This window comes from Syngnathus scovelli, chromosome 2 (assembly GCF_024217435.2).
Source record: "Syngnathus scovelli strain Florida chromosome 2, RoL_Ssco_1.2, whole genome shotgun sequence".
NCBI lineage: Eukaryota > Metazoa > Chordata > Actinopteri > Syngnathiformes > Syngnathidae > Syngnathus > Syngnathus scovelli.
This window is the reverse complement of record NC_090848.1, coordinates 1,445,679-1,468,835: the sequence shown is the minus strand read 5'-3', so window position 1 is coordinate 1,468,835 and position 23,157 is coordinate 1,445,679. Positions and strand designations below refer to the sequence as shown.

The following is a 23,157-nucleotide window of genomic DNA, read 5'->3' as shown; positions in this document are numbered from 1 at the left end:
ATTTTGAAAAGTGGCCAACATTGAGACTTATAAAACGAACAAGAAACGTCACTCTAAGGTTAAATATTTGACTGAGATGGATTATTTGTATTCACAAAAAAAGATACCGATCGTACTCAATACAAAACGTCCTGTCCAAAAGAACGTCTTTTATTTTGAAATAACGTTGGCGGAAGTCACTAAGCCTGCTTCAGGGCAGTGGCTAGGGCGGCTAGAGTGCTAACAGGGAGTCCGCCGCTGCCACCTCAACATGGAGTAGGAAGAGCCCAGCGTCCACCCCTGAAAAGCGGACCCTACAAAGACAAATAGGACACATCCATTAATTCAATATACCCGCAGAGGTCCTCGCAAATGAGCCATTCGTTGACAAGTTAGCAGCTGTAAAGGGAAACACGGCGTTTATATGAAAGATGGCGAACGACTCCCCAGCTAAAAGTCTAGTAGACATAGACTTGGCTTCACTGCGGGTGAGTTCTTCCGACACGAGACCGCGTGTTTACAAATGATTTCTTTTGCGTGGATTTAACGCAACTCGACAAACCGCACGTCATAGCGCGTGGCTAACGTGAGTGGCCTTCAGTCGAGGCACAGATGTGGCTCCTTGTCTCGGTGGAAGCAGTGAAAAGGAGCGCTGAGCCTCCGCCGCCGCCGCGAGGTGTTGCCGCTGTCTGCTTTTCCTTTGTTCCACATCTATTTGGCACATGAGGCTTAAACAGGGCGCAACAGCTGGCTCATAGCGCATAATGCTCCCAACATCAGACGAGATTTCTTCTTTTCTTAACATCCACTCCATCTTTTCTCTTCTAGGACCCAGCCGGCATATTTGAATTGGTCGAGGTGGTTGGAAATGGCACCTACGGGCAAGTATACAAGGTTGGTTGGAGGGGGGCAGGTCGTCTTCTGTCCTACAGGAGACAGATGATCACCACAAGATCGTTGTTGTTGGGGTATTTTTTTCTTTCTTATCTATTTCTCTTGATTCTCCCCCCCCGCGAAAACTAAACCACCTCGTTTGCAAATGGGAATTTTGCAGATGTGCTCATATGTGCTGCAGAAACATGACATCACTTTTGTCTCGCCTGAGTTGTCTCACTCTGATTTGGAGCTGGTTGCTGATTGTTCATGTTACTAAACGTAATCTTAAAGTTCAAGAATGAATCAGTGTGATTCATCCACTGTCATACCTTACTGATATGAAGATGAGGAAGTGCGACCTGATTTAATATTATTCCATGCCTTCCATTCCTTCGAAGTCGGAGCAATTTTAATGTCTGCTCAGAACTAAGTCCAGTTCAGTTCATGGGAATCCTTCTCACGGATTGTTCAGCTGCTGGTGTCTTACTTCTCTTCTAAAAATGAACTTTGCTGGCTGTTATGAGAAGGGAGATTTATGTTTGAATCAAGAGTGGTTGTTACATCAAAATTGACATTTTGCACTGTAGGTCCAATTTCTGCCTAATTCCAAATTAATTCAGATGTTTTTGATAGTTTACAATCAGATCCGGACAGTGTAAATTTTGCCGGTCAATCAATTATCACCAAATTTAACATGTACCCAAAGAGATGACATAATGAAAGAATTACAATGAAATTTAATGTAAGATTTACATTTTTTTTCATGCTGAAAAAGAAGCAAGCTCAATGTATCCCTCACTATTTAATTGGAATTTACCTTGATAATGTTCAACTATTGCATTACATTGAACTTTGTGTCTAACGCGTCAAGTTCAGATAAAAAAATGTTTTGTTTCAACCAATTTTTTGTGCTCAACTTTTTTTCCCCAGCCCAACTATTTTGTCTGTAATGACAATGTTTGCTATCCATCACTTAAGCTCACCAGGGTGCAATAAAGTTGTGTGTTAATTGTAGTCTGCGCATTACTGGAGATCATGAGCTGGCCATGATTAAATTAAATTTAAATAATTTGATTAAAGCGTGGGGAAATCTGAAAATGTAATCAGGTTTCTGTGATTCATAAAATGCAACAATCCCAGACATTTCTAGTCTACAGTATATTAGCACCTTCTTTTGGTGCAAACTTGACACTGCACTGATTTTCTCCATAGAAGCATGACGTACGTGTCAGGTGTTGCAACGATAAATATTTTTCCCGACTTTTCCCACTCATCGTAACACAGGCAGTGGATTGCAATTAGGCTTGCCCCTATCATTCAATATGCTAATTAGCACATTTCAGAAAACCAGCGCTCGGTTTTTATTACTGATAAATAGGGTTGTTTAAAAAAAAAAAAAAAAAAAAAGGATAAATTGATTATCCTTTTCATGGTGGTTGACTCATTAGCATCTCAGAGGTTTTGGGTTCGATTCCGGCTCCAGTTTGCATGTTCTCCCCGTGCGATGGTTGTCTGGCCAGGAAAGTCAGCTTTAATTATATAACGCAAAAAGGCAACACAATATGCTTCACACAAGCAAGGAAGCAACTCCTCCAAACATTTACAAACACAGTCGGTTTCTCTTGGTCTGCTTGGAGCTTTCATCTGGATATGTCAATGTGGTGTTCACTATTTGTGCCAAAACGTTGGCGAACGCTAGATGCTGTTGCTATCCTGGTTCGCCGTCGGTTTAAACAAGTAAGATGGTAGACGCCAGCTACCTGATGGCATTTGCTTTTGCAGTTCTTCATTACATTCAGCGGAATGCAAGAATGTGACACACACACACTGACACACTCGCTCCTCAGCCTCTCAAGATGACAACTCTTTTGTTGCCCCCCCCCCATGATGACCCTTAGTCTAATCACAAGTCACAAGACTTGCAGTGTTCGCTGAACGGCTGATCCTTTTCAACAAAACTTTGGGTGTTCTTCCCAAAGTGCATATCCTCCGACAGTCCATTATCAAAACGTGTTGCAGTTGAAACACAGGATTGATTCATGTATGTGCAAACTATCACAAATTATAATCCCTAAACTAACATTTCAAATAATTACAAACCTCTTCAAATGTTGCTGTACAATCGTTACAGCATCAACAATTCTAATGATGAATTAATATGGCAGTTGTTGTCAACCTTGATTTACCTTCGAGAAAATAAAGAATGTGTGAATGTGTTTTATAGTTGAAAGTCTTTGTCGAATTTGAGATTTAATGTAAGCAATGTTTGTATAATTTAGTAAGATTTTCCAACCATTTCTCTCAGGGACGTCATGTCAAGACCGGACAGCTGGCTGCCATCAAGGTCATGGATGTCACAGAGGTTTGAAGCATGATTCTTTCTTTCTTATGAGGAAAAAAATGTCCGTTTCAACCAAAATCCTAGAGCTTGCCAGCCTCTTTTAGCTCATAATGACATACGATTATTGACATGAGTAAATAAAAGAAGAAATTGTCAACTTTATGCTTATACCCTTATGTTAGGGATTGTCCACGCGACTACGACAGCGGCAAGGTAATTACTAATGAGCGATATATTTCTTTTTTTTCTTGTTATATTTTGGGATAATTACAAACTCTCTTGTTCAGTGCCTTTTATAGAATGCAATTTTGGAACACTTGGTATTTAGACTTGACCCGATCTAATCATGACATAGGAAAAGGCTGATTATTATTTTCGGTTGATTGGTATCGGCTGAAAAATATCAGATATTTATTTATTTTTTATTTTTTTATCCAACTCGAACATTGACGCTGGGTTTCAGAGCTACCAGCTGGGGCATTTATTTTTTTGGAAGAGAAAAGATGCTTGTCACGAGCCAGTTCCCACAATGGGAACGTTTTACTCCGTCACGAGATTAGGGCGACTAATGACTGATCGGGAACCATGCGGGAGATAGTTTTGGAATTTGTGCGTCTCTTGGGAATGTTAGTAAGTATGCCAGACGGTGTCCCGGTAGTAGCTTGAATCATTGAACTTAATCACTCATTTGTTTGTGTGCAGGATGAAGAGGAGGAAATTAAATTGGAGATTAATATGCTTAAGAAGTATTCCCACCACAGAAACATTGCCACCTACTATGGCGCTTTTATTAAAAAGAGTCCACCCGGACATGACGACCAGCTGTGGGTAAGTCTTCAAATTCATACAAAAATTCTTATATTTGGGTGATTGTTGAAAATTTTACAACCACCATATATATTTTTCACATTTCATAAAATGTTTCTCTTCCCTTTTTTTCTCTATTTTTGGATGTTCAGTTGGTGATGGAGTTCTGCGGAGCTGGTTCCATCACAGACCTAGTGAAGAACACCAAGGGAAACCAGCTAAAGGAAGATTGGATTGCCTACATCTCCAGAGAAATACTCCGAGTAAGTGCTCCTCTTCCATTCCCTTTTCATCTTTTATTGAAACTGATTAAAAAAAAAAAAAAGTTTCATTTAAGTGGGACCCCGTTAAGTGAAATCACAGATTGGTTTCTATGAGAGGTGCAGTGATTAATCAATTAAGCAGCAACTAATCAATCATCAAATGATATTCGGAAATGACGCTATTGTGTCGGTGTCAGCTAAAATTCATGGTTCCTCTTTAGTGGTCAATTTCCACTTTCACGATTGACCGCTTTTCGGACATTGGCTTTGTTGCCCTTGGGCTGAGCTGTCGGATGCTTTTACCGGTGATCGTTTTTGAAATATCTCAGCGTGACCATGTGCTCTTTGTCTACCTTTGATAGGGTCTGGCTCACCTCCACGCCCACCACGTCATCCACCGTGACATCAAGGGCCAGAATGTCCTATTGACAGAGAATGCTGAAGTCAAATTAGGCAAGTAGTAGTTGTCAAAAAAAAAAAAAAATGATGTGCAGCTGTAATTTTACAATAATCATTGAAACTTTCTTCCAACCCTCAGTGGACTTTGGTGTAAGTGCCCAGCTTGATCGAACCGTGGGCAGGAGAAATACTTTCATCGGTACCCCCTATTGGATGGCCCCTGAAGTCATCGCCTGCGACGAGAACCCCGACGCGACATACGACTACCGGGTAAGACCCTCTTTTGAATTGTGCGTTTTCGTGTGTGCTTGACACTGTTGATTTCTTGCAGAGTGATCTGTGGTCTTGTGGAATCACAGCAATTGAGATGGCTGAAGGAGCTCCACGTAAGTTTCTCGCCGTTTGAAAGCACTTTTGGGGTTCTTTGTGATCTACTATGACGCATGCACTTGCAGCGCTTTGTGACATGCATCCCATGCGAGCACTCTTCCTGATTCCAAGAAACCCGCCTCCAAGACTCAAATCCAAAAAATGGTGAGTTGAGTAGGTATCATTCAATATGATCTGCCCGATGACAAGCGGTATAGAAAATAGGATGGATGGAAAACTTACATTGTAACTGAATTGAATTAATTTGGCACTTTTGCTTGCTTTTATTTATGGACTGTGCAGGTCCAAAAAGTTTTTCAGTTTCATCGAAGGTTGCCTCGTGAAGAACTACACGCAGAGGCCGCCAACCGAGCAGTTGCTCAAACACCCCTTCATTCGTGACCAGCCCAACGAGAGGCAGGTCCGGATTCAGCTGAAAGACCACATCGATCGCACCAAGAAGAAGAGGGGCGAAAAAGGTGCGTTTGTCTCCTCGATTCTGAGGAACACACCTTTATGTCACATTTGCATCACTTGGAATATCTTCTGCACGCAGATGAGACTGAGTATGAGTACAGTGGCAGTGAAGAAGAGGAAGAAGATCCAGCAGAGCAGGAGGGAGAGCCAAGGTTTGGTTGCGGCTCGCCTCACTACTTACTCCTCACTGCATGTGCACAGTTTAACGTGTCTAATTGTCATCTCCTAGCTCCATTGTTAATGTGCCGGGTGAGTCGACGCTCCGTCGAGACTTCATTCGCCTGCAGCAGGAGAACAAGGAGAGGTCGGAAGCTCTTCGCCGTCAGCAACTGTTGCAGGAGCAGCAACTTCGCGAACAGGAGGAATACAAGCGCCAACTACTGGCCGAGAGGCAGAAGCGTATTGAGCAGCAGAAGGAGCAGCGGCGGCGCCTAGAAGAGGTTGGCTGACCATCTCATCTGATTTGTTCCAGAGCTGCCAACTGATCAAGTCAACGAATACATATTTGTGTTCAAAATTGCAGCAACAAAGACGTGAACGCGAAATGAGACGGCAACAGGAGCGCGATCAGCGTCGGCGGGAGCAAGAGGAGAAGAGACGCGTCGAGGAGATGGATCGCAGGCGAAAAGAGGAGGAGGAGCGCCGACGTGCTGAGGATGAAAAAAGGAGGAACGATCGTGAGCAGGTCTGTTCTTTTTAAACAGTTCATAATGCTGTATTCAGGTCAGACCAATAAAAACAGACCTTTCAAAAAATCATAATCATAAATTTCCACTGGCCTGGTTGTGGAAATGCGTGTAGCCCAAGTGGGGCCACATTTTCCTTCTATCTTTGTATTTCATCAATTTTTTTTTTTTTTAGTCCCAGGCTCCGGTACAATAAAACGATAGTTTAGATTTATTTTTGCCAACTAAATATAGTAAGACACCATTACGGGTACTTAAAGCAACAATAACATGTACAATACGAAACATTGATACTACTGTTCTAACTCTGAATATCTTTTTGGCTCGACAGGAGTACATCCGGCGGAAACTTGAGGAGGAGCAGAGACATTTGGAGATGCTCCAGGAGCAGTTGCTGCGTGAACAGGCCATGTTACTGGTCAGTCACACAATCACGTTGACCTTCATTAAATGTATATTCCTTAGTCTGTCACAGCACTTCATTTATACCGACTAACTAAGGTGTGCATCTTTTTTAAACATTTAAGAGGACGGAAGAAAGGTTGAGGTCTCCCAAGAAAAAAGAAATAGACAAATGCTTACTAGTTTTTTTTTTTTTGGGGATTCCTGTTCCCCCACACTTACCTTGTTTCTCCTCACCCCAGGCTGACGAGCGATACCGTAAGAATATTCAGGGCTCTCCTCAGGCTGCCCCTCTTCCCAAGCAGCCTCCTCTTCCCCCTCGCTCTGCTGAAGCCTTCTCAAACGGGAGCAGCACATCCGAGGCCTCTGCCATGCACCGGCCCATGGAGCCTCAGGTAACTGCTCCTCTACGAACCAATTTAAATTGATTCTGGACTGACCGGTTTAGCGGTAAACAAACAGCCAACTCGGATTTCGGGTGCGAGTCCGAGCTCTTGGAGCCACTACGTGTATATGTCCTGACAGTGATTGCTATCTTTATTTTGTATCGTCCCTTGTTTGCATGTTTGTTATTGACTGCGTGCATGCACACCACACATCTTCCCTTGTGTTTTGCTGTTTTTTCACACCCTCCCTTCCTTCCTTCCTCCCTTCCTCCCTCCCTCCCTGAAGGTCCAGTGGTCCCACATTGCTGCTCTCAAGAGCAGCAACAGCGCTGCCCCCTCTCCTCCTCCTCCTCCTCCTTCTCTGCCTGCGGTCGCTCGCTCGCAGTCCTTTAGCGAGCCCGGTGGTGTCACGACTAATTTTGCACAACTGCACATGCGCGCCCAGGACGCCCATCATCATCACCCATCGCCTGTACGCACTGACCCCCAGCCCCAACCTCCCCTTCACCACCAGCCTGGTGAGGAAGTGCCTCCCAAGGTAAAGAGTTGCCCTCTTCCCCTTGTACCTTCAGTGTTCCCCCATTCACTTCCTGTCTTTGTCTGTCATTGATTTGATGTTTTGAGATGAATGTTTTGCTGAAATAGATGTTTGCTTGTCAAGTAGAGGGGTGAGAGTTTAACCGCTCTCAAGCAAACATTGTGTACGTCATGTTCAGGTACCCGTGAGAACAACGTCCCGTTCACCGGTGCTGTCACGCCGGGAGTCTCCACTGCCATTGCAGCCTGGTGCCCAGAGGAATGCGTCTGGGTAAGTCCAGAAGATCTAGCCAAATTGATCCACTTGATCCTCACCCAGTGTTCGATATGGGCTCCATAGGGTGTAGATAAAAGCGTGCAGTTCATTCAAAATGTTTTATTGAAGATTTCTTCTGTCGGGCAGTAATGTGGAGCAGCGCCCCCTGTGGGACCGCGTCGAGAAGCTGCAGCCTCGGCCGGGAAGTGGGAGTTCATCCGGCTCGTCCAACTCAAGCGCCCAAGCCAGTCCCGGAGACCGCTTCAGACCACGCTGTGAGTCATCAGCCAATTTCTGTCTGCCTGTCTGCCAACTTTGCCAAAATGAAATCAAAGCCAACATCTTCTAACCCACTTTCCTCTTTTGACCCTCAAAGCATCCTCCAAATCTGAAGGGTCCCCTCTCCAGCGTCCTGAGAATGTTCCTAAAAAAGCGGATGAAAAGAATTTTGCCAGGCCTACTCGACCTGCTGTAAGTGTTTCCTATTCACGAGATAGTCCTTCAACCTTCACTTGGAATGCTTGGAGGGCATCATCTCACCACTCGTCATTGCTGTGTACAAAAATATCAAAACTTAGACCCTTTGATTTCTTTGGCTGATGATGTCATTTTTTTTGTTCCTCTTGCGTTGTGACATTGTGTTCCTGCATATCCTTCCTCACTCTGCGGTGAAGACCACTGCCACCAGATTTCATGTTCCCTGCTTTTTGGTTTAGGACCTGACAGCCCTCGCTAAGGAGCTTCGTGCAGTGGACGATGTGCGGCCTCCCCACAAGGTGACCGACTACTCTTCCTCAAGTGAAGATTCCGGCACAACTGACGAGGAGGATGATGAGGAAGTCGACCAGGAGGCGGGAGACGAGTCCACCTCGGGAGCAGAGGACTCCCGTTCTGGGTCAGTGATTGTTGTACGATTGTTTCCTGTCCCATCTCTTTTTTTTAAAAGATATTCTTGAAATGGTTCTAATTCTGCACATGGAATCTTCTCCGCAGGAGGCTGAGCAACGGGGAGACCGGATCTGCCAAAACCATGTTGGTTGACGATTCTGAAAGCAACCAGTCCACCACACCGTCAAAGGATGGCACACTGGTCATCAGACAGGTAGGGAGAGGAAACGGGAACCTCATCTTTTGGCAAAACGAAAGAACACAGGGTTCAGGGTTTCCATCCAATCGCCATGGCCCTCAATTTTTTTTTTTGTATGAAGTAAATATTAGCCGAATATGTTGTTTGTTGGAAGAAGAGGATCTTGAAAACCACACGAGCGCGTCATCTTTTCTCCTGTTCACTAGAGCCAAAAGTGTGCCTGTTCTTGCTTGCAGAACACCGCTGACATTAAGCGGTTGGTCAATCTCTCCTCCTCTTCCCCGGCCGGTGCCTCTCGCGGCCAGCCCCAAACCCTCAGCCAGAGCCTACAAGAGAAAAATGGCTTCACTGGCTGCATTCACCACCTACCAGACCTTATCCAACAAAGCCATCACTCCCCTTCCTCTTCCACATCCATGCTTTCCTCCTCCTTCTCATCACCATCTAGCCATGTCAGTCTGGCCATGTCCCCACTGAATCCCCTGGACAAGCTTGTTGCCATCGAGGTACGTTGCCCTCACTCGGGCTGAGGCCAGCACCTGCAAGAATGGACTCCAGGGAGTTCAGGCTCGGACACAGGCGACCTATCTGGGTCAACTGACAGTTGAATCTGTTGATTATTTTTTATTTATTTATTTTTTTCCCCCCACACGTTTTCCGAGCCTTTTAAACTGATCGTTTTTGCTCCCGGTTAAACTGATCTACAGTGGAACCTTTAACTCTTTGACTTCCAACTGAAGTGGAAGATTTTAAAAGCCTTTTTTTAATTTTATTCCCACTCACAAATTTTTTGACTTTAGAGGTTCCACTGTATTTGCTAATTTTATTTAATGCCCCCCCACCCCCCGCACACACAAAGAAAAAAGAAATCAAATCTCTGAGCCTGTACAAAACCTCTAGTACCATTCTGGTTGTTGGGTCTGGCAGATCTGCATTCTCTGGCTCCATCCTCCTGACCTTTCCTCTGGCTCTCTTCCTTCTTATGGCCTGGCTGACACCTCCCGGTAGCAGAACATGGTCATAGCATGAAGTGAACCCCACTGGAGCTTCTCGGGGTGAACTAACAAGCCGATATCTCTGCTTTGCGTTGTGCTTATAAGTGCTTGATGGTTTTTTTTTTTTTTTGGTCAATACTACTACTTCTTCAAACCAGGTGCATCAAGGTGGTGAATTTAGGATCCTCTTTTGCCTGCATTGTACCGCAGCATTGCTGCCACTTCTACCTTTCCACTCCCCTTTCTTTTTTCTGTTGAAACTAACTCCAGCTTTGTCTGTTATGAACCTTAACAAAAATGTTTTTTAGTATACAGTATATACTTATGTACACAGTTTTTTTTTTTTTTTAATCCTTTTTCTATGGGATCTAATCATAAAGGAAGTGAAAAAAGGCTAATGGCTCATGAGTATGATCCATTCCATTATCCTCCCCCCCCAGGCACCAACAAAGTAAATTTTTGGAAAACTTTAAAGCGCTTTCAAAGTTTTGAAAAAAATATTTACTGACCATCATTTTGCAATCTTCTGAGCATATCTCCTCACAGTTGGGCGTTTTTAGGCAACGAAAAAACATACTCTGATGTTTTCTCCCAATTGATCAGTTTCAATCTGTCTTCCACTGATGCTGTTGTCACTCTGTTAACTCCTACTTTTTGTTTTCTCGGATAGAGCCAATCTGAGAGTAATTCCATGTCCAAACACAAGTCGTCGTCGTCCTTCACTCCCTTCATCGACCCTCGCCTACTCCAGATTTCCCCATCCAGTGGAAGCTCACTCAACAACATGGGTAGGTGAAAGCACGGCTTCTGTTTGAATAGTTCAAATGTCAAATGTCTTCTACCCTCTTCCTGCAGCAGCGTTTGGGCAAGACGTTCGTCTCGCCGACCCGCTGAGGTCCGACCCGTCCCGCAAAGGCTCGGTGGTCAACGTCAACCCCGTCAACACGCGTCCGCCGAGTGACACGCCGGAGATTCGCAAATACAAAAAGCGGTTCAACTCGGAGATTCTTTGCGCCGCCCTTTGGGGTAAGACTTTCTAATACCGTACTGTGATGTCATCGCTAAGGCGAGAATTGCTAAGGCACGTTTGCGAATGCAGGGGTCAACCTGCTGGTGGGGACCGAGAGCGGTCTGATGCTGCTGGACCGCAGCGGTCAGGGCAAGGTCTACCCGCTGATCAACAGGCGGCGTATCCAGCAGATGGATGTCCTTGAGGGTCTCAACGTTCTGGTGACCATTTCAGGTAAACCATTGCATTGAACCACTGCATGTCAATAACGAAGCATTAACTCGAGGAATGTTACTCTCAGGCAAGAAGAACAAGCTGCGAGTGTATTACCTGTCGTGGCTGCGGAACAAGATTTTGCATAATGACCCAGAGGTGGAAAAAAAGCAGGGTTGGGTTAATGTGGGCGACCTGGAAGGCTGCGTCCACTACAAAGTCGGTGCGTGGGCCCAGTCGGCAACAAGCCACACAGAAAAGAAATGTTCTCATCGTAATTAATCAATGTGCGTTCCAGTCAAATACGAGAGGATCAAATTTTTGGTGTTGGCCTTGAAGAACTCGGTGGAGGTTTATGCTTGGGCGCCCAAACCGTACCACAAGTTCATGGCCTTCAAGGTGGAGCCAGTTAGATGTTTTGTTTCTTGCTGTGTTTGACGCCAGCGTAATAATTTGACCCTCGCTCGCTTTCAGTCATTTGGCGACTTGGTGCACAAACCTCTGCTGGTGGACCTGACCGTAGAGGAAGGTCAGAGGTTAAAGGTCATCTATGGCTCCTGCTCAGGCTTCCATGCTGTGGATGTGGACTCGTGCGCAGTCTACGATATCTATCTACCCACTCACGTAAATGCCCGGCTCAACTTCCCTTCTGCTTTGTTTGACTCGCACTCCTCAAATGGTCCCTCAATCGTCTTCAGATCCAGACCAGCATTCAGTGCCACGCTATTATCATCCTGCCCAACACGGACGGAATAGAGCTGCTCGTCTGCTACGAGGACGAGGGTGTCTACGTGAACACGTACGGGCGCATCACCAAGGACGTGGTGCTACAATGGGGGGAAATGCCAACTTCAGTGGGTAAGTGACTTAAGATGGAAATATGCATCTAATCAAAATGGACGCAAGAATCGTGAGTTAACACTTGTGTCTCTCTGTGTGCAGCCTACATTAGGTCGAACCAAATCATGGGCTGGGGTGAGAAGGCCATAGAGATCCGCTCAGTGGAGACCGGCCACCTGGACGGCGTCTTTATGCACAAACGAGCCCAGAGACTCAAGTTCCTGTGCGAGCGGAATGACAAGGTGCGTTGCGCTCCCCATGCAATTTCGTCATGACTTAACCGAGAAGTTCATATTGTGGTCTTCGTCCCGCAGGTCTTCTTTGCCTCTGTCCGGGCTGGAGGTGCCAGCCAGGTGTACTTCATGACCCTGGGTCGTACTTCTCTCATGAGCTGGTAGTCGAGATCCCATTACACGGTGATCTACTGTGATGATGAAGTTGTTTAGGCTCTCCTCCACACTTGTCGTCATGAATTGCCAGTGATGGGGTGGGTGGGGTGTTGCATTTTTGGGGGGTGGGGCATGTGTGTGTGTGTGTGTTAGTTAAACTGTATTCTGACCGAAAATCCCGCGAGTGTCCAACCTTTTGAGGCAACCTCTTCAGCAACCTCACATCTTGTGCGTGTAAGGTCCATGCAGGACGCACTGAGCATGTGCACGACCATATGCGTAGGTACACATATGCCACTAGTTGATAAGTCAGTTTATTGCTCTTTTTAGTTCAGGTGACACAAGCCCCTCCTCCTCCCACTTAGTGGCCCAGTAAACACTTGTATGCCTTCTTTAAAAACACTTTGAAGGATCTTGGTGATAACAACAGGGTGTACGATTATCCGAGTTTCCAAGCATAACATCACGCAAGTTGCTCCATCAGCCCAATAGCTCCGACTTCTCATACACTGTATATTTTTTATTTAATTGCTACACGTAAATCGAGGGAGAATCCACCGTCATCGTGAAGGGGGGGACGCAAATTTGTGTTAACCAATTGGTGGGCTGTTAGGAACAAGTGGTAAACTGTGAATTTGATTGACAGGTCAGCAGTCGATTTACAAGTGCCCGCAAAAAAAAAAGAACAAAACTTGTGTGCATGAGAGCTGACAGGATGCGAGCGCCATAGTGCCACTGTCGCTCATATGAGTTCCGCTTGCCTTAAATAACGTCTCTACTCCAATACAACTGCTGAAAGTTCTTTGCCGGTTCTATGAAGCAAAAAAGTGGAAGGAAGGCTTAAAGCTTAGAATCAGTGACCGAGACATAATGGACCTTGTTTTAACTTTTCTTTAAGCGAAAGTCTTTTTTGTCTTCCCCCCCCTCCCATCTTGTGCAGTATGACAAGGCTGCTGTCATTTATCACCTAACATCACAGTTGCGTGTACAAAAAAGCAAAACAGCAATTTCCACATCTCCCACTGAAAGTTCAGTCCATCTGTGAAAGAAATGAGGCCATAATTGCAGCAGTGTTGCAAAGGAATTCCACGGTGATGGCCAAAAAGTGTCATATATTTTTACCCTGGGCTTGGTTTGATCATGAAATCCTTTCAGTTACTATGCGACTGCTGTTTTTTTTTTAAATGGTAATGCACACATGTTGAAAATGTTTACAGAAGTCATTGTTTTGTCAAACCAATGTGCGTCAATATGAATATTTATGGATAATTTGAGGGCAGTTTGACGGTTTTTGTATTTTGTATTCCTTTTTGTACTATCATTTAGTATTTCATGTACAGGATAAATGAAAATGCTCACACCATTGAATGACAAATCCAGACAACTGACTCTTCTGCATCCTGCTCAGTGTGGATTCATTGTTTTCCTACACTTCATTCATTTGCCTCTATAATTTATGTCCATTGTGTGTACTTCTCTTAGTTCTTGAAAGGCCCTCTCCATTGAATAAACTGAAATTTACATTGTGGAGTTCTCTTTTGTCATATTGAATTTTGATCCAAACACTACAGAGACCTGGGTTGTGTGCACATGTCTTTGTCAGAGCAAACATTGGCACTTTATTAAATATGATGTCAGCACTGTAGCGTTACCGAAGTACCAGGCAAGTGTCGTAACCGGCTCTTTACTGCACAAAACAAGAATTCAAGACAAGTGTGTGGAGCCTCAGTCTTCCAATGCGCCCCGGCTCTCTCAGCCGTCTATCTCCTCCCGTCTGCTGCCTTCACGGCCTCCCTAGGCAATTGGAAACGACAGAACTCCAACTATATACAAAGTTGCTACAGTACTGCAAAAAAAAAAAAAAAAAACTCAGAAGAGATTAAACGGTATTTTGGAACGGAAGGGCGGTCCACTTACTGATGCCCACTTTTTGGGTGAAGTCTGCTTGATTTGACACATCAGCCTGAGGCCGTATTCGGGCTTCAATTTTAGACCGATCACTTTAAAGTCAGAATTATGCAAATAAAATAGGATTCTGAGTTTAAAATGAAAATTCTGAAAATTAATCAGTCAGAATTTTGAGATAAAAGTGACAATCTTGTCAAGCTATTTTTTTCTTCATCACTAGCCCTAAACCTCTTCCGTACATACATACGCCTCCTGTCGATGCATAAGACCAATCGGGTTTCAAAGCTCACTCTTCATGAATGCGTCGTTTCCGGTTTGGGAAAAATAAATGCATACAATTTTGTTAACGTTTACAAAAGGATACCGCTCTCTAATATTAAGTACATAATAAGAGCACTAAAAGACTCGGTAGATATTTGTTGAGTATTAACGGTAAGAATCCCTCTAACACAGTCCGTAGTTTAACAAAAGCAATCGGAAATGTGCTTTATTTTGAAATACAGCTTGAATTCGAGTGTTGTTACTACTGTGAACTTGAATCACTTAGGCTGGGTCACGTTCCGAGGCAAGCCGGATGGTCTGGACTGCTCTTGTCTGTGCGTCGCCACAATGTGACAATAACGTCTGTCGATTTGATATGGAGGGAGGCGCTTGACGACCAAACGAAAACCATGACTGCTGCACACTGAGCGAGGCAAATTGGAGCCTTAGCATAGCATGCTAAGCGGTGTCGTGTGGGGAAACCTGCAAGGAGGTCGTGACGGACGCTTTGCTTTGCAGTGCGCGTGCACGCAAACAATCAGCAGCACCTTTGCTCCTCAACAGGCTCGTTTTTCTAAAGCATTTGAAATATGTTTCAGGTTAGTTTGTTTGTTTTGAAGGTGCCCCAGCTTTTATTTGTTGTTTTTTTGGTGATTGTGTGCTGTTTAATGCTTTGCAGCATCTCAGTGCCTACTGGTGTCCTGGTGGATCGGATCAATTTGGGAGTAGAGAGGGAGCGTTTCCAGCTGACTCGCCAACCCCCGTGGTGTGTATTTCATACTTGTCATTAAATGATCAAAATTTAACTATGAAGCTGCACTGGGATGTGTGGGCAACTCAAGTAGCTGTCAATAAGTTTTTGTGTTCCATATTTTTTTCCCACCATCTCATTCGATGAAGCATTTTCCATATTCTGAATTTGGCTCTCTTAGATATGTTTGCTTGCTTTTTTTCCTCATTTCCCATCTCTCCAAAATTGAACAGTTCCTATATGTCTCAATAAAAGGCATTTGGTACTCCTGTCAAAAAGCAGAATAAAGAAGGAATTACAGGAATTATCGGCAGTTCTCGTTGGTTTTCTGGCTGTGGAACGGATTAAACGAATGGAAATATTTGATCCAACATTTCAATACACGAAGCAGGGTTAAATTTGAAATTTGTAGAGGTTTGACTGTACACTCAATTTTAATTGATAATACGTTGGTTGAAATATTTCCGAGTCTGTTGTGTCTCATGCAAATGGAGAGCACAGCTTCCATTACCATGACGTCTGGGACATGCAACAAAACTATGGTGTTCAAACATTGTTGCTATATTTAGTCGACTTAACAGCAGACCCCTTAATTGAAGCACTAGTCAACCCCAAAAAAATTCTTTATAATAATATGTTGTATGTGCCCCCACTAGTCTTAACAGTTTGTCAAACACTTATCTTTTTTTTGTCAATGGTGGATTTTGAAGCCATTGTTCTATAAATTTGTGGTTGAGGTGTCAGAATTCAGCCAAATTCTGAACAAAAGACATATTTCAAAGATGCTAAAATAAACAATTTACTTGTTAAGTTCCCATTTGATGATTGGTAAGGCATTCTACACATCCAACTATTTGTATACAAGCAGTTAAAAAGTCATTTCCTTAAGAGATGTCCCCTTTAAATCCTGTTAATCAATCAAAAAAAAATAACAATGTCTCCTTCCGAGTCATCTGACGTGTGCCACCGCGATAAAATTTATTGATATCCGTAGACCCTCCCCCCTCCACACGCCCGCCTTTTCTCCTTACCACCACACTCCTCTTGGGTACGCTTTCTTTAAGGTCTCCTCTGTTTCTGCTTGACCCCGAGCCCGCCCCCACCCCGAAACAAAGAGGAGAGAGACAGGTGTTCACCATTGCCGCCCTGAGCCGTAATGGCACCATCCCTCACCCTCCAGCTGCCCTGGCCGGCCTCCCATTGTGTGCTTCTATTGTGCAAGCACACAGGGGACACTCATTCAGATGTTTGTGTGTGTGTGCGCGCTTTGACTACGCGTGCCTTGGGGAAACGGGTTGTCGCAGGCGTCCGACTCCTCCCGCCGTTGTCTCGGCGCCTCCCTGCGATTGGTGGAAACGCAGCCGCTCACGGTTAACATTGTTCCTCCATCTGTTCTGCTTCTCACTGTCCAACGTGCTTCTGTAGGGGAACACGGATTTATCCGAGAGTTCTTCTTTACTTTCACCTGCAGGCTTCTGTTTAACATGTGGAAACTGGGTTGGTGGTTTTTTTTTTGTTTTTTTTTGTGGGTTTTTTTCATCACTGTTGGCTGAGTCACTGATGATTCTGTGAGTATGTGCAAGTAATGAGATGATCAAGGTGATTTGAATGTGCAAACGTGAGGCTTCATGATTGACGGAGTGCTAGTGGAGTTGATGTGAGATGTGAAGTAATACAGCATGAATCGAACAAAGACACAAAGCTGGATTTACACTGCAGGTCAATTTCAATTTAATTTTATGTTGGATTTTATTTTTTTTTCCAAGTGATTCATTATCCGGTGACTGGCTTTACATTACTGGAACGCAAGAAATAAATGAATTGTGCAGAAATAACACAAATATTAAAAATGCATAGCAGTGTTTAGTTAGCTTCACTGACTCAAATGCGGTTAGCTATAGTGGACACCTCTTCACTCCTCATTTAATTGATGGACATATCTCAAATGCTTAAGATAGTATATATAAATATTTGCTTTGTGTTATTTCGGCAGATGCCGACATTTCCGTACATCGCTAATCTTTACACTCCAATCACATCAAGCTAGCATGGTTGAGGTAGTCCAGATTTGTCCGTTGCAGATATCCAATACTAGTTAGACCTTTCTCCACATTTGGAAGAGGCCTCCTACAAATCCATGTTTTGTTTTTGTCTCTACGTTGCCATGACACATAATCAAATTGAGCAAAAAATATGAATTGGTGTAAATACAGCTTGAATGACAACTTAATATCTTGCGGGTATGCATTTGCCCAAACTGAGCGTCACTTGGAAGGGTGTGTGTGTGTGTGTGTGTGTGTTTGTGTGTGTGTGTGCACTCATCCAATCGGCTGTGGAGAATAAGTGACAGTTGGGAATTTCCAGCGTCCTCTAGTAGCGCCAGTCTCTCCCCCGGCCGGCCGAGCGGGATGTTCCATGCTGTATTATTTGCGCCATATGGGAGGGGGGGGCCCGCTCAAGTTTGAAAGATGCAAGCACATTGGTAGTCAGTGTTGTTCTGTTCAGACAAATTCATTCTTGGAGTGGAATTTTCCAATGCTGATACAGCAGGACTAATTTACTTCCAATTTTACATACGTGAAATGTAAATCAAGAGAAAACGGAGCCCATTTATTGCAATTATCAGTAGTAGTCGATGAATTTGTCTTTGTCTGGTCCCTCCCTCACCTAGGACCTGTTTGCCATGGGTGTCCCTGCCAGGGGCATAAAGCTCCAGACAACTTAGCCGCTCGGGTCATCGGGACCCGCAAACCCCTCCGCCACGGTAAGTGATGTCTCACGGAGTTTCAAAAACTTAAATAAATGAAAATGTGAATTTACACGTTCTTCCCAATACATCCACAGTAATATTGTTGACCTCATTGAAAAGTCAGAATTGCTCTTTTTATTTTTGCTCCCATCAATTTGTGCTGGTGGAAGAAATGAATTGTTACTGTCTGGCGTTTTGAGAGCCCCTCCCTCCCTCCTTCCCTTCACCCCCACGCACTGTCTGAACAAATGCTCCTGTCTGGGTGGTTTGAGCGGCTTTGTGTGGTACTTTGTGTGTGTGTGTGTGGGGGGGGGGGGGGGGGGGTGTTGAACTGCTCCAGCTTAGCAACCGTGGCTTAGTCATGTAACTCCCTTTTTTATTAAATGCTTTATGGCACCTCCTCTGATCCTTTCCCGGTTTGTTGTTCTGTTTTATCCACATGATTTTTTTCAGGGGTATGCTTTCTCTTTTGTTTTTTCTCTTTTGCCTATAGTGTGCATGAATGTCATCTTTTTTTTTCTTCCATCCTTAGCATGTCTTTTGCATCCTTCACCTTACGATGTGTTTTGTTTCGACCAGTGAGTCGATCGCAAATGCAAGAAGCATTTAAGTTTTCAAATGTTGAATGTGCAAGCACAGAGATGAATTATTTCAGTCTGCCCCAACATTAAGCTCAAAATATATATTTAAAGCACCGGGCTTATTTAATTTTCTTTCATTCTATTCGGCATGGTGTATGATTATTATGAGTGCAAATATCAATGGCATTCAGTTTATGTATTTTTTTTTAAGCAGGAAAATAAAAAAAGTGATCCTTTTCTATTTTATCCCTTCATTTTGACAAATAATCAATTAACTAATGCCTTCAGAAAGGCCCACTTTCATTGCGAGAGTGCAGCTGCCCTGTTTTTTTACTTCTTTGTGTTCTTCTTCTTCTCCAGGCATTGATGACTCCCGGATTGTGAGGTGGCTGCAATCGACCGGATGTCAGAGAGCGCTCCATGGGACAGAAGAATCATGCGGAGGCAGGAGCTGGCCGCATCCTCCACTTGGAACTTGAGTACCTCCACGTAGCAGGGGCCGACCGGCAGGCTGGCGTTGCCGACGAGCCTTTCGCCATGGACGAGCAGAGGGAGAGTGACACCGGCGCTACCGACGCCCCTCTTGTTGCTGTGGCAGAGGACGGCGCCAAAGAAGTCGAGCCGCCGGCATCTCCCACTGCCGCACTTACCGCCGACCTCAACCCAAACAGAGGACAGAGCGGCTCCACTCCCAGCAAGAGCGGCCACCAGCCGCTCTGTCGAACCCAGTGCGTGGACTTGGGGACAGAAGGACCGCCCGAGTCGCCGGTCGAACCTTCATCGGAGTGCCGACCCGTGTCTCAGGAAAACCCCAAATCTGAGCCGGCACCCGTCGACGAGCAATATCAGGCCAAACTGGGTTTTGCGCTCAAACTGGGTTATTCTGAGGAGACGGTACGGCTGGTCCTCTCCAAGTTGGGACCACGCACCTTGATCAACGACATATTGGGAGAGTTGGTCAAACGGGGCTGTTCAGATGGCGAGCAACCAGTGGCGTCATCTTCCTCAACGTCATCGTCCTCTTGCTCCTCTTACGGTTCCTCTGATTTGCCGGCAGCTTCAGGAATGGACTCACCGTGCCCGTCGGACCAGACGTGTGACCAGGGAAACCTGCGCCCTGTCGTAGTGGATGGCAGTAATGTCGCCATGAGGTGAGCAGGCTTTGTGGTGATTGCAAATATGTCGTTAGCATTTTTTGTAAGGGGAGACTGGTTGTATTCTTGTGACGCCTGTAGCCACGGCAACAAGGAGGTGTTCTCCTGCCAGGGCATTCAGCTGGCTGTCGAGTGGTTCTTAGAACGCGGCCACCAGGATGTGACAGTTTTCGTCCCTGCGTGGAGGAAGGAGCAGTCTCGGCCCGACGCCCCAATAACAGGTCAGCTCCAAAGTCCAGACAGGAGATGAAATGGCGCTGGCTGTATCTCGCCATTGTCCTCCTCCGCAGACCAAGAAATCCTGCGGCGTCTGGAGAAGGAGAAGATCCTCGTGTTCACGCCCTCACGCCGCGTGCAAGGTCGCCGCGTGGTCTGTTACGACGACCGCTTTATTGTCAAGCTGGCTTACGAGTCGGACGGCATCATCGTGTCCAACGACAACTACAGAGACCTCGCGAATGAGAAACCCGAGTGGAAGAAGTTCATCGACGAGCGACTACTCATGTACTCCTTTGTCAATGACAAGTAGGTCTTATCGGTCCCAATCACCCGACGATAACATTTTAAGATTGGGAGACGAGGGATATTCAACTTGATGTACTTTTGTGTGCCAATTTATTTATTTTGTGGTATGGCCACCATTTTGGATCTTCGTAAATCAGACACTTTGTTCTCATCGCGTCACATAATCAACTCAGAAATATTCTTTCCGGTAATCTTCCCTCCCCGTCTGTCAGATTCATGCCACCAGATGACCCACTCGGCCGACACGGTCCCAGCTTAGACAACTTCTTAAGGAAAAGACCGATGATGCCTGAGCAGAAAAAACAGCCTTGTCCTTACGGTGAGAACCGAGTCGGGTCGTCATCATTCATTTGTTGTTGACTCCACATCCGTATATCTCCATTTTCAGGGAAGAAGTGCACTTACGGCCACAAATGTAAGTACTACCACCCGGAGCGAGGCGCTCAGCCGCAACGTGCTGTGGCCGATGAGCTCCGGGCCAGTGCCAAGACCTGTATCACCACCAAGAACCAGGGCGACGCCGGACTGGTGAAGAGCCACAGCGTGCCGGCCGGAAGGATGGAGGCGAAGAAAGGGGTGGCAAAACGCCAGTCCGACCCGGGCGTTCGAGCTCTTTCGTACGGCGACGCCGAGGAGAAACTGGCGGCAAAAGAGAGGACGGAAAGCCAGAGGGCCGCCGACGTATCCGCTGCTAATTGCAGCGGGATCGCAGCAGCTCCAGGAGGCCACGGCCAGCTGACCCCTCAGGGTGTCCCTCCGGCCCCCTGTCATGACCGCTACCCGCACTGCGAGTCCCCAGACGTGAGCTACTACTCCGTGGCGCACGCCTACAGCGGTCTTCGCATCTCATCCAGGCAGAGCCCGGATAGTCGCTTCCCGCACGACGCCGACCTACGGCTGGGCTCCACCGGATCGGCCGGCTCCGAATGCGGCAGCGAAAGCAGCGCCAGTTGCGGCAGCAGCTGCGACTCGTACGGCGATCGGCCGTGTCACGCTTGCCAGGACGCTTCGGTGGACGACGCCAGCCAATACGGCAACCCGCACGGTCGCCCGCAGTTCCGGCAAGCAGCGGGAAGCCACGAACGCTGCAGCTTTCACGATTACGCCAGTAAAATCACCAACCCGGGAGCGCACGGGTACGACACATGCGCAGGACCGGGGCAAAGTTGGGATCACAATCAGGCTGGCAACACGGGTCCAAAAGCGCTTCTCTACCCATTACCCTTTCATTTCCAGCACCAACCGCTCGCAACACGTTCCAGCTGCCCGGCCGACTACCACACGGCGAACACCCCCGCTTCTCCGACCGGCCGGCGTGTAGCTCCGACCAGAGCCGAGAGCGCATCCGATTGTCATCTTTACGAGCATCAGTGCGTATCCCAACATCACCACCGCATGAAAGCTTTGCCCACCTGGGATAGTGGCCACTACAGGGAACCGCCAGCTCTTCCTCTGTACGGGCCCGGCGCCTATCAAAGTCCGGCATCGTGGCACTCGCCTCAGTGGGCGCAAGATGGCTACACGCCACGCCACTTGCCTCATCCCACTCTCCACTCATCACACTATTTAAATCACCCGCTGCCCCAATCTCCTCTCCCACCTCACCTGGCCCCTTCCTCACACATGTTCCCCGAGTCTCCCGAACACGGCCGCTTTGGGGACGCCAGGGAGAAAGCGTATACCAACCTGTGCAACATTTTTCCACCTGAGCTGGTGAGTCGGGTGATGGCCAGGAGCCCCCATGTTACGGACCCCCAGCAACTGGCAGCTGCCATTTTGGTGGAGAAAGCTCAGATGGGCTACTGAAGCATTGCTCATCAACATTGCCGATCAAAATGAATCTGTGTGTGTGTCGATGGGCCCTTTTGTGCGCTGATGACAGCTCGTCATCTTGTTCGAGATGACACAAGTGAAGATGATCCTGTGGTGTGTACCTTAGTTTTAGTAAGGGAACTCTCTCGCTCATACATCTAGTACACCGCACAAACATTTCTCTAGTGTGGCCCTTTTTCTTGGGTTGACTGGAATCGGCTACAGACCAAATATCGAGCGTGTAAATATATTTAAGGTGTCATCTGTAGCAGATTTCCAGCGTAATCCCCAATGAGCCATGTTTGATACAAATTGTATCAGGTCGCTGCAGTATGATAACATGTCACACTCTTGATGTAGTAAATATGTTCCAGCTATCGTGGAAAAAATCCTGTGGCAGTTTGGGGCCTACTTTGTTTAGGTTTGTGAGCTGCTTTGGGGAGGTTTGGTTCAGGACTGCTTTTTTTTTTTTTTTGCAGCATCTCTGTGTCAAAATGAAATGAGGAAATCCAGATTTGCGGAGTGAGCACGGTCTTTCTTGACCAATGAGGAGGGTTGAGATTTTTTTTTTTTTTGCAGCCGGTTGACCTGACCCGGGATGCTGTTGAATAGAAGCAAATCCAAAAATGTGTGTAACAATGAAGCGCCTTCACTCGGGCCTGCTGGCACCGTGTGTCAGTGTGGCACCTGAGGGTGGGCCAAAAGTAATGCCTCTTGGTGGCATCGTGCTTACGACACATCCGATACTCTGAACTATGTTCAGCTAACTGTTGTTGTTGTTTTTTTCCCGCGCCTTTTTGATTTATCCATGTGTTTTTGTGCCGACTTGATTCAGCAACATTTAAAGTTACTCCAACGACTCTGTAAGGATTTTACGATTGTAGCTGTGATTGATCGTCTAAGAGTACCACCATAAAATAAAACGGTCAGTATTCTTAGTATGTAGCAATTTATTTATTTAGAAATACTTTCAGATTAAAGTCTTTTATTTTTCAGTTTCACATCTTTTTTTTTTTTTTTTCACTTTCATGTCGTTCGACCACATTTCAAATCTGTTTTTCAAGTTTCACCCAATGTCACCTGGGGCGGAGAGAAGCGCGGCGGT

At 45.9% G+C, this 23,157-nt stretch overlaps 2 protein-coding genes and 1 long non-coding RNA gene across 6 annotated transcripts; 2 read left to right on the top strand and 1 right to left on the bottom strand.

Moving 5' to 3' along the window:
- The first annotated feature begins 182 nt into the window (after positions 1–182).
- On the top strand, positions 183–13,837 carry LOC125988583 (mitogen-activated protein kinase kinase kinase kinase 4). 2 transcript variants are annotated; one of them, XM_049753932.1, is made up of 31 exons: positions 183–467; positions 808–873; positions 3,161–3,217; positions 3,899–4,024; positions 4,156–4,266; positions 4,629–4,719; positions 4,805–4,935; positions 4,997–5,051; positions 5,121–5,199; positions 5,338–5,513; positions 5,591–5,663; positions 5,741–5,951; positions 6,035–6,196; positions 6,529–6,615; positions 6,842–6,994; positions 7,272–7,523; positions 7,702–7,793; positions 7,926–8,053; positions 8,155–8,249; positions 8,495–8,673; positions 8,772–8,880; positions 9,102–9,371; positions 10,531–10,648; positions 10,716–10,886; positions 10,960–11,103; positions 11,171–11,305; positions 11,381–11,481; positions 11,557–11,706; positions 11,781–11,940; positions 12,025–12,164; positions 12,237–13,837. In XM_049753932.1, exons 1-31 carry the CDS (start codon positions 411–413, stop codon positions 12,318–12,320), a joined length of 3,963 nt encoding a protein of 1,320 aa, XP_049609889.1. In that variant the 5' UTR covers positions 183–410; the 3' UTR covers positions 12,321–13,837. The 2 variants fall into 2 exon arrangements, with proteins under 2 accessions (XP_049609889.1, XP_049609891.1); XM_049753934.2 differs by lacking the exon at positions 9,102–9,371 and having other exon boundaries at positions 184–467.
- Positions 12,826–14,471, bottom strand: LOC125988589 (uncharacterized). Its single transcript, XR_007488411.2, has 2 exons — positions 14,229–14,471; positions 12,826–14,157 (listed from the first exon to the last, which is right to left on the bottom strand). It is a non-coding gene; the product is annotated as an uncharacterized lncRNA (long non-coding RNA).
- A 262-nt stretch (positions 14,472–14,733) lies between these two features.
- LOC125988580 (probable ribonuclease ZC3H12C) lies at positions 14,734–22,990 on the top strand. 3 transcript variants are annotated; one of them, XM_068649443.1, is made up of 8 exons: positions 14,734–14,913; positions 15,160–15,246; positions 17,903–17,995; positions 18,922–19,712; positions 19,797–19,936; positions 20,006–20,240; positions 20,453–20,559; positions 20,629–22,990. In XM_068649443.1, exons 4-8 carry the CDS (start codon positions 18,982–18,984, stop codon positions 22,044–22,046), a joined length of 2,631 nt encoding a protein of 876 aa, XP_068505544.1. In that variant the 5' UTR covers positions 14,734–14,913; positions 15,160–15,246; positions 17,903–17,995; positions 18,922–18,981; the 3' UTR covers positions 22,047–22,990. The 3 variants fall into 3 exon arrangements, with proteins under 3 accessions (XP_068505544.1, XP_049609882.1, XP_049609883.1); XM_049753925.2 differs by having other exon boundaries at positions 14,734–15,079; XM_049753926.2 differs by lacking the exons at positions 14,734–14,913; positions 15,160–15,246 and adding an exon at positions 16,275–16,799.
- Positions 22,991–23,157: the final 167 nt, after the last annotated feature.

Bases quoted from the DNA above. Each gene is read 5' to 3' on its own strand.
- LOC125988583 (XM_049753932.1), top strand. From the start codon at position 411: ATGGCGAACGACTCCCCAGCTAAAAGTCTAGTAGACATAGACTTGGCT. The intron at 5,952-6,034 runs GTTGGCTGACCA...TCAAAATTGCAG, and splicing joins AGCGGCGGCGCCTAGAAGAG to CAACAAAGACGTGAACGCGA. The intron at 7,524-7,701 runs GTAAAGAGTTGC...CGTCATGTTCAG, and splicing joins GTGAGGAAGTGCCTCCCAAG to GTACCCGTGAGAACAACGTC.
- LOC125988580 (XM_068649443.1), top strand. From the start codon at position 18,982: ATGGGACAGAAGAATCATGCGGAGGCAGGAGCTGGCCGCATCCTCCAC. The intron at 19,713-19,796 runs GTGAGCAGGCTT...TGACGCCTGTAG, and splicing joins GGCAGTAATGTCGCCATGAG to CCACGGCAACAAGGAGGTGT. The intron at 20,560-20,628 runs GTGAGAACCGAG...CTCCATTTTCAG, and splicing joins AAAACAGCCTTGTCCTTACG to GGAAGAAGTGCACTTACGGC.